At 36.7% G+C, this 17,403-nt stretch overlaps 1 protein-coding gene and 1 long non-coding RNA gene across 2 annotated transcripts in view; both read right to left on the bottom strand.

Annotated features, from left to right (window-relative positions):
* Positions 1–674: 674 nt before the first annotated feature.
* Positions 675–2,153, bottom strand: LOC306798688. Its single transcript, XR_013773438.1, has 2 exons — positions 1,800–2,153; positions 675–1,161 (listed from the first exon to the last, which is right to left on the bottom strand). It is a non-coding gene; the product is annotated as an uncharacterized lncRNA (long non-coding RNA).
* A 1,758-nt stretch (positions 2,154–3,911) lies between these two features.
* NOL10 (nucleolar protein 10) overlaps positions 3,912–17,403 on the bottom strand; it is a 49,199-nt gene continuing 35,707 nt past the window's right edge. Inside the window, exons 15-21 of the mRNA XM_079330068.1 lie at positions 16,770–16,849; positions 16,484–16,582; positions 15,816–15,905; positions 13,948–14,121; positions 13,318–13,565; positions 8,322–8,424; positions 3,912–4,880 (exon numbers count right to left, since the gene is read on the bottom strand). Of these exons, the coding sequence (XP_079186194.1) occupies positions 4,761–4,880; positions 8,322–8,424; positions 13,318–13,565; positions 13,948–14,121; positions 15,816–15,905; positions 16,484–16,582; positions 16,770–16,849 (914 nt within the window). The 3' untranslated portion in view covers positions 3,912–4,760. The remainder of the gene's footprint in view (positions 4,881–8,321; positions 8,425–13,317; positions 13,566–13,947; positions 14,122–15,815; positions 15,906–16,483; positions 16,583–16,769; positions 16,850–17,403) is intronic.

Here is a 17,403-nt window from a genome sequence, read left to right as displayed (position 1 = left end):
GGTTAATGCAGATTAAGGATCTAGGTCAAATTAAAAAAAAAAAGAAGAGCCAGTAATTTGATCACAGAGCTGGAACATCTCTTATGAAGACAGGTTGAGAATTGGGTTTGCTCAGCCTGGAGAGAGAAGGGTTGGGGTGACTTTAGGGCACCTTCCAGTATCTAGAGGAGGCCTTCAAGAGAGCTGCAGAGGGATTTTGCACATGGGCACATAGTGAGCGTGGAGACAGGACAAGGGAGAATGGCCTTAAGCTGAAAGGAGGTGGGTTTAGGTCAGATATTAGGAACAAAGTCCTTACTGTGAGGCTGCTGAGGCACTGGCACAGGTTGCCCTGAGCATATATGGATTCCCCATCCCTGGAAGTGTTCAAGGCCAGGTTGGATGGGGCTCTGAGCAACCTGGGCTAGTGGAAGGTTCTCTGCCCATGGCAGGGGGCTTGGAACTAGATCATCTTTAAGGTCCCTTCTGCCCCAAATGAATTTATGATTCCATGACCTAGAGATTCTTTAAAATTCAGGAATTCCTTCTCTTCCAGTTGCGTAAACTATAAGTGGTGCTAAATCTGATTATTTTCTGCAGATTTTACTACAAACTGTTCGTTTTGGTGATAGGACTACTGCATGTTCAACACAAAGAGTTAGTTGTTAAGTAAAATGGGCTTTGAAATACAGAGATAATGATCAAGAGGTAAAATTTATTAATAGATTTATGTGCATTCATTCAGTTTAAAATCCCCATACTTCTCAAGATCAGACAAAATATATTAGCTATGGACAAGTGCCAAAAGAAGTACTTAATCTTTAAGAAAGAGATAAAAAGATAAAACTAGTGAGTGATTCAGTGGAAAGATGAGACAAAGGGGGGAAATTACTCCAGTCAATTAATGATACATGTTTCCTCCTTATGCCTACAACATTCATAGAGTAATCAGGCTGGAGAGGTCCTCTAAAGTTCATTAAACCATCCCTCTTCCACAGGCAAGGCTCCACTACACCTGAAGGTACACAGACATCTACACCTGCAGTTGTTTAATCCAACATCACAAGTCTTTTCATGGACATTGCACAACCCAGGCAAGGAGCTGCACTGCTTCACTGTATTCCTGCATCTGAAATATGGTTCTTTCTCCCTGGAATTACATTATATTGCACATTCTCAAACCTGGATTCATGAAGAATACAAATATAAAAGGCTGCTGAAAAACAAGATGGAATAATCGGAAAACTGTTCCATCCTCTCTCACAACTCCTCCTTGAAGCTTGACATCTCAAACCTGCTTTAAGCTCCATAAATAAACCCCACAAGTGTAAAAATAGGCATATACATTTTACACACACTTGCTGTGTATGCAGGGTAGTATTTTAAAATCATGTTTCTTTTGTTCAGATATTAAAAACCAGCAGTGTGTGGTACAGTAAATTTTTTTAACTGTTTCATTTAAATTGGTAGATGCTCTTAACTTCAAACAATTATACCAGCCACAGGAACACAGAATGATTCTTGGCTTGGTAATAGAATTTCTGGAAAGAACATTAGATAATTAGTTTTGGTTCAATGTTTGTTGAATGACTAATAGCCTAACTGATATAAATCATTTTACCTGTGGAGTAAAAAAGTACTGAAATACAGCTGACAAATCAGACCTAGGTCATTCCTTCATCTCACCAGCATTTTACTCACATATAACCACTATCTGTACATTTATTTATAGTGAGTTTTTTAAAGTGATTCTCACCTCTAAGTTCTCACATGTATGAAACAATTAGTGTTTCCATGAGGCTACAGCTGATCACACTTACCTTAAGAGTATGAATCTTAAATGTCACAAAGGATCCCAGTAGCTGCTCAGCTTCTAGGAATTGCAATTCTGGATAAATACTGATTCCTGCAGTAAGGAAAATGAAGTGACTGCTGACTGAAAAACATTAATGAAACCCAGGCTGACACTTAAAATATGCCTGCTTTGGTTGCATGATGGAAGTTAATTCATTTGCAATGATGTTGCATTAATATGCCAGCTTCTACTGAAACTTCCAATCTTCCCCAGAGTTTTTCAAGAACAGCTTTAACCTGCTGTTAAAGTGCTTAATCAGCCTCAACAATCTAAACATGCTTCATGCCAGGTCCCTGTGTGGACAGTGATGTGGATTTAGAACTGGATGAATGGCAGATCCAGAGAGTCACAATCAGTGGCACAGGGTCTAGTTGGGGGCTGTCACTGTGGTGTCCCCCAAGGGTCAATATTGTTTGACTTACTCATCACCTGGATGAAGGGGCAGAAGCCTCCTCAAAAGTTCCCTGACACAAAGCTGTGAGGAGTGGCCAATACCCCAGAGGGCCATGCAGCCCTTCAGAAGGACCCCAACAGGTTGGAGAGGGGCAGAGAGGAGCAGTTTGAAATTTAACAAAGGCAAATGCAGGATCTGGCACCTGGGGAGGAATAACCCTGGGCACCAGCACAGGCTGGGGCTGACCTGCTGGGATGCAGCTCTGCAGAGAAGGACCTGGGGTGCTGGTGGACAACAAACTGTCCATGAGCTGGCAGTGCCCTTGTGGCCAATAAGGCCAGTGGTGTCCTGGGATGCATTAGGAAGAGCACTGCCAGCAGGTCAAAGGAGGTGTTTTGCACTTCTATCTAACAGTACAAAGCATATTCCTTTAATCACATAGAATTCAACCTAAAAACATGGTCAATATTATACTAATACTTACATTATGAATGGAAGTGCATGAAAAGCAAAACACTGACTTAAACCAGTCAGTCAGAAGAATCTCAAAACACAAGAAATACACTCATTTTAAGCTGAAAGTAAACCATTTCAAACCCAATGCATTACCACCCTGCAGATCAACCACATTTAGCTTTTACTGCTCTTGACAGCCCACAAAAATCATTGCTGAAATACAGCTGCCTTCAACCATTAAAGGCAGCTCTACATCAAATAAAATGGGATTTAGGCCCACCATGAGAAGGAATAAACTCTGCCAAATTCCTGTTCTTACAATGCCAGCTCTGTCCACTCAGTCCTCAACTCTCCCTCTATCAACAACAATGGAGGCCAGTTTCCATTGTTAACCTTTCCACATTCCTACAGCCCCTGTATGATGTGAGCACACCAGAATCACACACAGACAGTTTCTAAGAGATAACATATTGCTCCAGGGGGAAGATGTTGCACCAGTACAAATTTTAACTTGCATTTGGATTTCAAAGTCTTGAATGTCACAGGACAGCACTCCAAAAAGTGGGACATACCCCAAAGCAACCACAACTGCATTCATATTTTCTCAGTGCCTAAGGAGAAGTAATAATGGTACTTACAGCATGGGTGAGGCTGACATTGGAAAACTGAATAGTTCTGTGCAAAATAAAAAGCATGAGAAGCTTATGGACAAGGCAGAAATTTGACAGCTAGAGGTAAAAAACTAGGTATTGAGAGACTCATCCTTTAGTTGAATGCAAGGGCAGAGGTGAAGACTACAATGAAAGTTTTTGAAGGTAAAAATATCAGGTGAAAGGGCCTTTTTAAAGTCAAGGCAACAGTACAATTAAAATCAGAAGGAATTAAAGCAGGTAAAATTAAGTCAGGGAGAAAAAAAATTACCCACATGGCTTCTTTTCCTATCATCTAACAACAACACAAAACCAAAAAAAATATAAGGCTATGAGAAACCAAGGTTTTTACTGAAGTAATTCCAAAGATTCTATAAATACTGTCCAAGAGACATGAGCAGATTAATACCTCTCTGGTTTACATAGCAAAACACCTAAGAACCTGCAAGTCTCTTAAAAAGATTAACAGTGACAGGGAGATTCATCAATTCTTGTTGGATCTAAAGTTCAGGTTTTATCTAGGAAAAAAAGCAATTCATAAAGGCTTTTAAAAAGCAATAAAACGATTCCTTTAGAATCAAAGGTAAAAATTAATTTATTTTCTAAATAGTGACATAGTTAGGCTCAAGGGTTTTTTTAACTTATTTAACTAAACTCTTTTTTTGAAGCATAGGAAACTGCTGGCCTTGTCCTAAAGTGCTTGTTATATGAACATATAACACTGGATCGATTCTGAACCATGGCTGACTTTCCAAAACAGAAACATGAGGATTGGGATATTTACAAAATCTAAGTTAATAGGACTACCCTCCTTCTGAGCTTCCCCTTTGTAAACTGGTGTGGCAAGAGAGGTTTCCTTACAGAATGACCCAGAGGAACCCAAATCAGGCATTCTCAATCGTCCTCCTGACAACCGTTTGTACCATTTGCTACTAAAGGCAACCCAAGAATATAAAGACAAAGTCAGTTTCTGAAAAACAATTGTGTGTCATCCTCAAGAACCAAAAAAATGTGTTGTGCCCCTGTAAAGATAATTTTTTAGACAAAATAACTTACCCGTGATCTTTTATCTAAGCAGTCACAAAGATTTCAGAAACTGAAACTCACAGTTCTTAAGTTAAATAAAAGACAGGCAGCCTCATTGTATACATAAATTCTTATTTAGAAAACATCCAGGGTTACACAATAACCAGTTACTGGTGATTTCTGAATAAATACAGTTCATAATGGACCATATTTATAGTGTCCTTTGGTCAGTACTTTAACTTTCACAAACTTTTCATTAATTAACACAAGGTTTAGGAAGTTCTAGTTTTGTGTTCACCAATGAATCAAAATACAAGTCCATTGGTACTGTGTGCCAATCTGAAAAAGCCCTTTTTCAAATGAAAAATTAGGTAAAATTTTCTTAAAAAAAGAGCAGAGATCAATGAAATAGTCGTCCTCTTCCACGTCTGCTCTTGAGATGATTGGCAGAGCGCCGAAGAGTTTTCCTCTCTTGACGATGTCGTCTCTCAGCTTCCTGCTGCCTCCTTTGCTGCTCTGACTGGAATATTGAAACAAAAATAGACTCAGGTTCCTGTAAACTGACACATCACCTCATTGTCCCAGTATCAATATATCAAGCCAGAATCTGAAAATGTTACCATTAGTTGCCCCATGCTATCTTGTGTCAGACTGTAACTGTTAATTCCAGATAACCTTAGGCATTATCATTCCAAGTCTTTCAGAGCCAGTGTTTAACATAAAGATATCAAAAAAGTGAATAATGTATTTCAGATAAAAAAACCCCAATGCTTAACACTACACTCCAGAATTTATATGTAAATACCCTTAAGAACACCAATCCAAATTTGTGGCTACTTAGTATCTACTTTCATTAACCAGTGTTTTCAAGTTTAATCACACAATCACAGAATAGAATAAACTGATTTGGAAGGGACCTACAGATATCACTGAATTCAACCCCTGGCCCTACAGAATTCTCCCTGGCCAGAATCACACTATGTGCCCAAGAGTATTGTCCAAATGCTTCTTGAAATCTGTCAGGCTTAATATTGCACAATTTAATTTTAAAAAGACAGAACAATTAGTTAAATTTGCTGAACATACACTTTCCTAAAATGTATTCTTAGGAGTTCTTGAAAGTGTTTGATACTCTGTATGCAATTCTAGAAAGACTTTCTACATTAAAGTAATTCTAAATCTCTGCTCCTATGGCACATGATCTATTAATGTTTCTTCTCTTAATCAAAAACATGTTGGAAGATATTTTGATGTACCATGTAGATGAAATAGCTCTTAGAGCCACAAAATACTATTTTCTTTGGAAGACTAAAGCTTGTCTTTAAACTAAGCATAAAATGTAACTAGCAGACTTGAACCAGCCAAGCTCAGGCAACTGTCCATGTCAAAAAGCACTCCAGCAATCTGAGCAATTTCAAGCAGCCCAGGACAATTGCACAGACAGTGTGAGAGCATTACCACTGTGGATGTAGCTGCATCCCCACTGCATCTCATTCTCTAACCAACAGCATCCATACCAGCTCACCTCCCCCAGTCTCACCATTCAGCTGAGCTAGGGGTTTGCTTGCATGGACAGCATTTTGGCTGAGGTGAGATACAAACCAATTTACCAAATGTAGCAATCAGCCCATACTGGTATCAAGGCAGGAAAAGCTACTGGTCTTTAGACTTTGATGAAATTTATTAATTCTCATTTTCACTGCAAACAGAGCAACAAGAAAATACAGGTAGCTTCTCTCTGTCTCCAGACCTCTTCTGAAAGAGTCTTAATGAATCTTACTTAAGTTCATATTGACAGATACTCATAGTGTACTGAAACTGAATGACCTTGATCTGCATTAGAAATTTTAAGGTTTGGAGTTTTTAAATATCTTCCATACTGACCTAGTAGTGTAAGTACTTTGGTATCCTGCTATTTTTTTAGATCTGTTTGCTATGATAAAGCACATTGAAATTGAAAAATAAACTACCACACTGCAGGAACCATATTCAAATTTTCTGAAAACTAAACTGTGAAATATCACTGACAAACAGTTTCATCACTGGTTCTGTCAGTGGTAGCTGGGCATCAGGAGGCTGCCAACACACCACACCTGCAGGAGCCAAGTCCAGCCTCAGTTCCACTCAAGAGCTGAAGTAACACCAGCCCTATGGAAGGACAATTCTCTTCCCTACTAAATCTTTCCACTGACTCCTAAGTACACCTGCCCTTTGAGGAAAGGGCATCATAGAGTGGAAGCTGATGTTTAAAGTGACACCAAAATCCCTTTTTTGGCTTGTCAATTCCAACTCTTCATCCTCTGAAAAGGAGTGCCAAGACTGCATACTGTGACTTCCTCCTAGCTCTCCCTCCTTCATTCTTTGGGACTTCAGAAGATATACACAGAGTGTTTTTTTGAGAGAAGACTTGTAAGTCTTACTTTGTTGCTCTCTTGATAGGAAAAAATATCCTCCACTGCAGATGCATTATTTTTTTAAAAATAGATTTTTAAAAATTGTTTTAATGTCTACATATTTCAATAAAGCAATATTGGTAAACAGTCTGGGAAAATCCATAAACATTTGAAGCACCATAATTAGAGAAAACCTTCAAAGTTGTATCTTATCTGATGGAATCAAGTAAAAGTGGCATTCCAAACCACTGCTGTCTGTCTTCTTCCTGTAAGGTCTGTCTACCTTGCTCCCAAGTATTTGTCAGTAAAAGTTGACAGTTTAGTGTGCACCACCAACTGTAAGAAATCTTGTGACTTTGCACTTCTTAAGTTAAAGCTACTGTAAAAAATACTGTGCTTTGAAGCCCTGCAAAGCCAATTAAATAAGCTACAAGACATCATCAGTTACAGAGTTGGCAAAATCGCCAGAAAGGTTACTCAACATGGCACTGCAGAGGAATTTGCAACTTAATCCACAGTCACCACATTTTAAATTCCAGCAATATAGGAAACAAAGAGGACATCTGTAAGAACCTTTTAAAAGATTAAAAACGACATATACAAACAGATAATAATCAGTAAAGTAAGGAAGGCATAAACGGTCAACAAATCTGCTTTTTTTTTTTTCCCTCAGGCATATCCAATTTGACAATTATATAACTACTTAGCCATTTTTGTGACAGTGTTTTACCAGTGAGAACAGTATTTGACCAGTGGTAAGGAGAAATATGCTATAGCAAAGATATCTACTTGAGGAAAACCATTTTAACCAAAATAATTTTGTCAGGTCAAGTATCAATTCATATGGGTCATCTGCTTTTAAATTGAACCCTCTCTTCGGTTTTAAAGCAATTTTTGAGTATAAAAATCCCTAAGTGTACTGCAGCAGTAGCAGATGCACACAGGCATTTATTTAACTGTCCCCATAATATAAAGCAATCACCAGCATGCAATCTACAAAATTCTTTAGAATTGAAAAATCAAAACCCTTGGGAAAGGGAAACAGCAGCAGTCAACTACACACTCCATATGGAATGTGACAAGCAGTATATGAGCAGAGCTCATTCCTGTGACCTGTGTTTCATAAGGTCAATAGCAAAGCTGGTTTGGAGCTCTGCTTCTATCATGCTGAGACCACTCAACATGCTAAACTGAGAGAAAGCCTGAACTGCAGCACCCTAAATTGCATTTGGATCTGCAGACTGAGATCTGATCAGTGCTGGCACTGAAGTCAGGCACAACCACAAGCATCTGGTGGTACCTCTGCAAATGACAATTAAAAGATGCAAGCAATTATTTTCCACCAGAACCTAAGACTTTATGAGTGTTGCCTGAGTTATACAGGATAAACACAGAGTAGTACTGGAGGTTTTCATTCTCTTGGCAAGAACCTGAAGAGTTGGCATCTTATAAAGAAATGAAGAGGGACATTTGCTTGATGGTTTTAAGCTCCTGTTCTTTCATGCAAAAACTAAAGTTACCTGTGGATTATCTTAAAAATTTTATATATATATATATATATATCTCACCTTCTTTAATTTGAATGTTGCCTGTTTGCTGCCTACTGTGGTATCAGACACATTGAGTGTGCCAAGTTTTTCTTCAAGCTTTAAACGATCTTCAAGAGTTTTCCTGCAGAGAAAAACTAACATTAGTCTTTTTTTACCATGTTTTTACAATAACAGAAGTTGATAGTGCAGTCAAAACTAATCTCAATTTCTCTAAAAACCTGAAATGTCATAACTAAAAAAATAAACATTAAGGAAACAGAAATAAAGATAAATTCAAATATTTTCCTTCAGATACTGCTTTCATTAAAAACACTTTTAATTTATGCAAAGTTCATTGTTTTTGCTGCTGAAAAAGTAACATGACTCTAATTGAGAAAGAAACCACACCCTTCTACTGCTATAGTTTTCTATGAAATGTCCAAAAAAGTTGGTGATATTAAACTGCACAAATAAAATGTAAGGCTAGATATATTTCATTTCCTTGAAATTTTATAATTTCTGAATTGGAAACACTTTTGAGGGCAGGAAGTAAGCTTGACTATACACTGGAATGAATTAATCTCGGAACAATCACTTCAGTACTTAATCCAAACACAAATGCCTGTTTGGACACTGTGCCCACAACAGTCTAAGTAGTTTTCTGAATAAAAAAACAATATAAACAAGAGAGTGTGATAAAGACAGACTGGGCCCAGCCAGGAAGCATATGCCTTCAAGCACAGTGCTTATCACTGAATTTCTGTAAGCAAACTGGTGTAGAGCCTGTCCCTCAGGCACCAGACTCCAATTTCTGTGGAGAAGGGGTAGGTGGTGTGGTCAAAACTGACAGTGCTTTCAGTTCTTTCACTGGAAGTTAATGCCCTGCAAAAGCAAGACACATGGACATGCCCCAGCTGCTCCAGGTTGGGAGCTGGTATTTCATATGATGCTTGCTGACTTCAGTTAAGGTGGGCTGTAAACTGGAACAGCTGAGGAGTGGAAAAACACCTTGTTCCCACACAGCCTCCAGCTCAGGGGGAGGCAGGCAGGCAGGGACAGGGCTGGCTCCAGCCAGCCTCCCTAAAGGCACCTGTGAGCCCTGGCATGGCTCACTCTTCTCCTACTATGTAGGACCTACAGGTAGCACCCTCTGAGAATGTGACATGGCTTGTATGATCAAACTCACTCTGTATGTGCTTAGAAAACATTCCCCTAACTGTAAAAAAAATTTAGTTTCTTCAATTTGAGATGCTCTTAGTGCCTCATTAGCTCTTTCTGAAGCAGGCCAAGAGACATTTTCTGTACAAGTGTAAACATGGAAAATAAATAATCATAAAAATAGAGATAATATATTTTAAAAAATAGCAGCCACCAAAGTCAATGGCATTTACTGGGCATGAAGAACTCATGGCTGCGACCTATGCGTGAAGTCTCTGAAGTCCACTGAATTTTGGTTAATGAGCCATTTTATGTAACAAAGACTTTTCAGATTAACAATGAAAAATTACTGTCAAGAACTACTTTATTTCTCATGACTAGGTACTTTGATTGTATTTTTTTCTGTAGTATATTTTTCATTGAGTACATGTAAAAACTTGTTCCATCTGTGTGAATCGGAAAGACAAGCTAAGCCTTAGAGCTAACTGTGGCAGGAGATCAGTCACCAACATTGTGGTGGGATTTCTACATTCAAGTGAAGTCCCATTTTTCTCCCCTTTGAAAGTGAACTGGAGATATATGGCTACTACCCAGCAATTATTTAGCATGACTGCCTAGACACTGCTTCAGTCAGGAGAAAAAATTAAAATGAGTAGATTTTAGCAACATGATGTGGGGTTGTAATCTTACTGAAAAAACATAGGTATGGCTCTATTTATCTGAAAATGTGCAGACCTCAATTGACAGTGAATTGTACATACTGATACACAAACAACAGCTGTTTTTTTTGTTTTGGCTGGGCTTTTTACATCTTTCTCAACAAATTAGTTCATGGGATACATTCACAGCATTATGAGAAGCAAATTCCCCTGCCCTAGTGTAAAAACCAAACAAAAAAATTACCCATGCAATTTTTTCCCCTCATTATAAAAGACAGTTTTTTCAGGACTTTTCCTGCTGTAAAACAGGAATACCTCTTTAGCAATGCTAACTATATTTTTGTTGGCTTTCTTGGCCACCTCTGAAGATACATACCTTAACTGTCATACTTTTTATAAAATATGACTACTATAGTTTTTGATTTTGACATGTTTTAACTTCAGTAACATACTCTTTAAAGGGATATCAAGTAAATCAAAAGATCTCTTAGCACACAGATAAAAATCCTTTCCTTTTATGGTTTCCTTTCAAGTTACTAGGTAGGAAACTCATGTTGTAGGGCAAGAAAGCAAGGATTTGCAGGTTTGCTGTGAAAGTGTAAGAGTACAAAACAGGAAAATTAAATGTAGATTGATTTGAGACAGGTTATTTTATAGAACCAAATGTTGCAGCTTTCCTGCACAGAGAAATGTGTAGACTGTTGGTCTAGGAAGGAATTTATAGTACACACCACTGCTTTAAAAGTTGGGCCTGGAGCCGTGCTGAGTCAGGAACATGTCAAAAGAAACACCCAGTTTTATATAAGTCATAAACTGTTTCCTCAGGTAGAACATTATATGATTAGAGAAAAAAAGAACATCTAGCCATTAAATGCATAGTGAAGGTATTAAGGTACTTAATTATATTGGTCACAGACCATCATTCTGTAACTTGGATATTTCAAATCAAGACAAACATGCCAGCCTCACCAGATTGTACATGCCACTACAGCCTTACCAGTTTTCAATATGCTACTTGAATTAATTACTATTATGCTGACTACTTATCACTGAATAAGGCCAGCACTAAACATATTTATTCATAAAATTCTGCTATGTAAAAATGCTTATTTAACCAAACAAGTTAGCTCACAACGCAAGCTAAATCATTATGACTACAAAATCATATCAGATATGCATTATATGAAACAGATAATGCAACAGCTGTTGATTTTCAAATTTTTTCTAAGAATTTGAGGAACACCAAACTCCATACTGAGAACAATGCTTGGATGAACACAAAGTGATCACTGAGTATAGAGCTAATTGCTTAAACAAAGCTAAAAACCCCTCATGTAAGTCAATTCAATGACAGCAACCCAGAAAACAAAGAAGTGATGCTACCACATTCATTTTTTTGGTCATCCTATTCTGTCCTCAAATTCCTCTCTTTTTTTTTTTTTTTTTAACATTTTATGTGATATCCTATCTGTGCATCTACCAGATGTATTAGCAGCAAATCTTAAGATAGATTCTTCAAATTGAGTGCCCTTGAGAATCTGCTTTAGAGCTTAGCAGCTGAATTTGCACAAAAGCCCAGTATATAAGTAGGCTGCAGCTATACAACCTTTTAATGAAGTATTTCACTTGCACTGAAAATAGTGTCATTTGACCAGTGTTTCAGGCTCCTTTCAAGTTACAGCTAAAATGATTGTAAACCTAATCACAACATTAAAAAAATATTTTTAACCTATAGAACTTTGTCAGAGTATCCAGAGTAGATTTTCTCCTGACAAAGAAGAAAAACTGACAAAAAGTTGCTTCATCTTCTGGCACAAAATAAAAAAGCAAAATAATTAGAACAAAGTTAATGGAATTATCTAAGGAAATTAGAAGTTCGGAATAAGTGGGTATATTCAATAAAAAGAACAAAGAAAAATCCTTGTGTGAAATTACTTGTTGATATAAAACAGCTAAGGAAAACATGGTAATTAGTTCTGCTGGACTGCTATAAATCCCCATTTATAAAACACCACTATTTCTACTTAAAAGAGGTCTTACAGGTACAACATGGAAATCATAGACCATCTGACTACCATATGAACACTGTCTTGCTAACATTTTACATTATCATCCTAGTTAAAAGGTTGAATTTATCAAGTGTTTCTTCATGTATCTCCTGAAAATTTCCATCATAAATCATAGATTTAGATTTTCATCATAGATTGTAGTCATAAGTGACATAAAGAAACAGCCCCATTATATTATTCACTTTCTTTTCTTTGACTGTATAATTTCATTCTAAATAAAACCAAAATGTTTATTACAAGATCCATCTAGCCCAACAAACCATTTCTAACCATTAGTCAGAATTCTGCTCTGCCCTAGCTGTGCTGCAAGAACTTTGAAGCCACTGTCTTGAAAGGTTTAACGAGTGTCTGCGCTCCAAACAATAAAATGCTATTAAATCTCATCTTCTGAAGGGCTCAACTCCCTTTAGAAAAACTAAATCAATGAGATTTGCAGCCACTGAGCACCTCAAAGCCAAGTCCTCTTTCTTTACTTTGACATGCTTATCCAAGCATCCATTATTTCAGATGATCATCCATTTAAGGAAATGAAAAAAACCAACAAACCCAAACAAAAAAACCTGCACTTAAAAAATACCCTCCTACCCTGGTATTTTGTATTGCAAATAGAAAAACAGAAATACTAAGTCATGACACTACAAGAACAGTGTAGATTTTGAAAATTTCTAGATGCCATAAAAACACGCAGACAAAACAGTATTTCTTTTACCATCTTGATCCATCTTGATCCTAAACCCAAAACAATGACTACTCATGTAACATTCTAAATCCTTTTAGATATTCAGATGAAAAGCATCCAGCCTGTTAACCTCATAATGACAATGGTGGAGAAATATAATCAGTCCACAAGATATCACTGTTAGCTGTGAGAACAGCACTTCACCAACACTGAGTAATGGATCCCCCAGTCTGACTTGGTAGTATCTTACTCATTTCATTTGTGTTGTGTCTCTGTGCTACTTGTGTATTTGTTTACCTATAAAACAAAGCTCACTTTAAGTTATATGTCACTTTAAGTTATACCCTTGGATCACCAAATGTAGCTTTACTAGCAAGTGCTTCCAAGCCAAAACATCGTGGGCCCGCACTGTAGAGAAATACTTGAGAATCATCCACCCCCACCTATTAAAATGGGAACATTAGTCTTACTTCATTAATTTCTGTTTTTTGGCAGAGTCTTTGAAGCTTCTGAATTCCTCTCCTTCTTTAATCTCAAAAAACTGAGGTTTCAGTAATGTTTGCTGATCCTCCTTGAGCCTTTCCTGCCGCTTTAGTTTTTCCTCTTGGCGTAAAAGCTTGCGCTGTTTCCTGACCTCTTCAACCCAGCCTTTTTCATCATCTGAACTCTCAGAACTTTCTGCATCACTTGCTTTTCCTTCTGGTTCTTCCTCCTCTTCCTGCAGACAAAAATAGTATAAAATAAGAAATCATTAACTAATTTTCCTTCCAAATCATTCCTGCAGAGTTTGTGACAGCTTGTAGATAGATACAGCTGAAGAGAATTACAACTTTTGAACAAAAGCAGGAACAGCAAATGAAGCTTAAAAGTACATTACAAGGTTGTTATCATCTGCATATTTTATGTTTTTCAAACCTATGCTTGTGCAAAAACAGTATTACATCAAAGAAGTTGATTAACATTATAAATTACACTTAATTATTGTAGCTAATAAGACATTCTTGCATTGCCTCAATTTCTGGAGTGAACAGTTTGAAAGCTTGAAACAGAGGAAAAAAAAGCTTATGGAGTTTTCTTAATCCAAATGGAAAATGTTTTACCGCTCCTTGTGCTTCCAGTTCTTCTAAGATCTTTAGCTTCCTCTTTCTTTTCTGACTTATTTTAGAAACAAGTGGGTTAAGTAGCCTAAATTCTTCACTCTGCTCATCCACCTGGAAATCTGGATTCTCAAACATGACCTTAAAACGATCATCTTTGAGGAGGCTGGGCAGATTCTGGAACAGAAGCAAAGCATGAGCAAGTCAGACAATTCTGAAATAGACTTTAACAAAATAAGTAACACTTTTTCTTAATTAAACAGAATTAATAACCAGCATATGAAATGCCTGTTGCTTTATCCTTCCAGGTTAAATAAAAATCAAGATTTATGCTTATTGTATTTTAACAATGATTGTTTTAAGCTACCTGTAAGCAAAAGTTTTTTTTAATGCACAGTACAGACACTTTAAATACCCAATTACTAATATTTTCAAATAAATGTTTCTCATACATTCAGCCAGCTAGTCTGGAGACATGTTGATATCTACTGACTAATCAGCAGTACCTCCAAGGCAAATATACTGCCTGATGGGGATGTGCCTACAACATGTAAAACAAATTATAAGGGTACATGTCTTTACGCAATGCTACTATTATTTTACTGTAAATACTTCAGAGGAAATGTTTTACAGATTATAACACTTTTTCTTCACTACTTTCATACACAGAATGGAAAAGGCAGTTTAATTCATGTCAAAGTAAAATGAACTCAGTGTAAATTATGCTACTGGTGAATTCAGAACAGTTCAAGCTACTAATTCATCTTATGAGAAGACCAGTTATCATTTTAAAATCATTGCATGCATAGCTTTTTATTAGAAAATGCTTATTTTTTAACATTGCTCAACTTATACCAGCACATTAATCCCACTACTGCATAGGTTTTCATCATAAAGGAGGGTGGAACTAAGGATACAGAAAACAAGAAGATTAAATTTCAATCACAAAAATGACACAAATGTGGAACTTCCAACCACAGCCAAAAATTAAATCCCAAAGCCTAAAACAAACTGCCTGTCATAGGACTCTTAATACTGTTTCACAAAAATAACCTGAATGTACATTTTTATATACACTCTATTTAGTCCTCTTAATAACAAAATCTCCGTGTACTCCAAGACAAATCTGTCCCCAGCTACTGAACTCTCATTTTCATTATACTATTTGCTTAAGTTTGCATCTAAGTTCCACCACCACTTATCTTTTTAGTGGTAGTTCATCCTTCCTACAAACCTTAACACACGAGATTTCATTACTTATCACATGCAGTTGGTGTCTGCCATGATTTCATGATTGCTATATTCCTGTGAGAATGAGCACCTATTAAGGGCTACCTATAAAAAGCCTCCCCTCCCATTAAACATTCACCAATTTCTTCAATTAAAACTTCTCTTAGCAGAGAAATGGATTACTTTTAACATCGAGAAGAACTCCTGTTGCATGTTTAGCTATTCTATAAAATAAATTTAACTGTATGCACAAAAAAAGGCAATTGGGTCTTAAATTTCATAGACAGCATCTATCCTGTCATCACCAAAATACCAAAAACAAATGCAAACAACAAGTCTTGATTTAACAGCTGTGGTATTGAGGCTGCATTAACCAGCTTCTAGAGTCCTATGAAACCTGTATTACCTTCACATAGTATTTCATCATTTTTAGCTTTAAGCTACTATATGCTCTTTTTTTATGCTCCAGCTACAGTCAATTCCATCTTAAAGTCACCTACCAGAATAAGTAATTTATAAGAAACAGAAACAATGGTATTTTGAATCTGTTTGGCCAAACAGCAACAACAAAAAATAAAGAATCTGTAATCATTGTGAGTTCTGTACTCCCAGCTAGAGAATTCACCAAAACAAGAGCTCACCTTTTGTTTTCTTTTTTTACTCAACTGTTGCTCTTCTCCTTCTTCTTCAATAAGTTTGAGTGCAAGTTCTTTATTAACTTTGGGGAGTTTCTACAAAGAGGAAAGCATTTAATAAATTAGCCTTTTACACATGCAACCTACATGGTTTATATTCTTACAATTGCAGAGCTCTTTGACTATCTCTAGATACCAGTAAAGCAACTGCACTCTGAGAAGATTTAAGAACTTACACATTATTTTTAACTTCTAATGCATCAGGTTGAGAACTTCAAAAGCAACTCTTTTTCCTTTTATATTGAACAGATCCAATTTACAAAGTTACTAGTTATAAACACAATACAATTTTCATGTATCTCTTTCCAGAGTGTCATGTCTAAATGCCTTATGTAATTTAATGACAGAAGTAGAAAATGCAAAGTTTTACCAGTGGATTATCTGCTCAAGTGGCAAATGAGATGAGAGCTGCATTTTTAGTTTGGTACCAGCCTTTCAAAATCACATGTATGGGAATGTTATGTTTCCATTCAAGAAGTTCTATAAATTCTTTGTGTGTCCAATGATAAACAGAATCAAACCCTAAGTCACTACATCTCTAAGATACACTTAGGAAAATATTACTCTTTATGAACAGTTTTCCCCAAAGTATACTATTTGTTTCTAGGATTCACCTTCAGTTGAACTCTCTGTGCACGTGTTTCTTCTATCTTCTGCCTTATTTTCTCTCTTCTATATTCTTCATAGGCAAAGGGGTTGGCCATCATTTTTGCCTTTAAACAAGCAGGAGAAAGTAAAAAGAAAATACCATTAATACAGGACACAGTCCACTATGGGATGGAAAAAACCCAGCCACAACAAAAAAAAAGCAAACAAACAAACACAAAAAAGACAAAGAAAACCCCCAGCACATATATTTTATTGTTAAAATATAAATATAAAAACTTCAGCCTTATTTACCTTATGATAAAGTCTTATGTCCATGAAGAAGCCATGCATATATGCTCTCAGCAATGATGATCCAATGAGATGAGTAAGGCCTGAGGAAAAAGTTCCAGAGAATTTCAAAGAGTTTTTACGTAAAAAGAACTCTATTCCAAGCCAGCCAGTTCACTTCCTTAAGACAAAGAAGCACTGCCAATGCAAAAACCAATCTAATGGTCACAATCATGGCATCAAGACTAAGTAAAACTGGGAATAAAAATCATTTTGGCAAGCAAAAAATTTTAACCTTCTTCAGAGCAACCAAATCCATGTTTCTTGTCATAATACACATTACTGAGCATGTTTTTAAAATGCCCACATGCACCACACTCCACAGAAGTTCACAAAGAATTCCAGAGGATTTTTTGAAAGTCCATAGTCCACATTTTTAGTGTGATAGAGAGATCATTTTAATTAAAGAGGCTTGTCTTGGGTCAAACCCAACACTCACAGTCAGAGGTAAATTAAGTAAACTGGAGCAAAACATTGATCAAACCACATAACAGAAAAAGGACAACTGCCTCAGGAGAAGGTTGTTTACCTTCTCAGCTATGTAATTTTCAGTGTTTCAATTTCTTGAAACTATTAGCCCTAGAATGATTTGCATTTT

Source organism: Erithacus rubecula, assembly GCF_903797595.1.
Source record: "Erithacus rubecula genome assembly, chromosome: 2".
Classification (NCBI taxonomy): Eukaryota; Metazoa; Chordata; class Aves; order Passeriformes; family Muscicapidae; genus Erithacus; species Erithacus rubecula.
The sequence above is the reverse complement of the archived record's forward strand: the minus strand, read 5'-3'. Positions and strand labels throughout refer to the sequence as shown.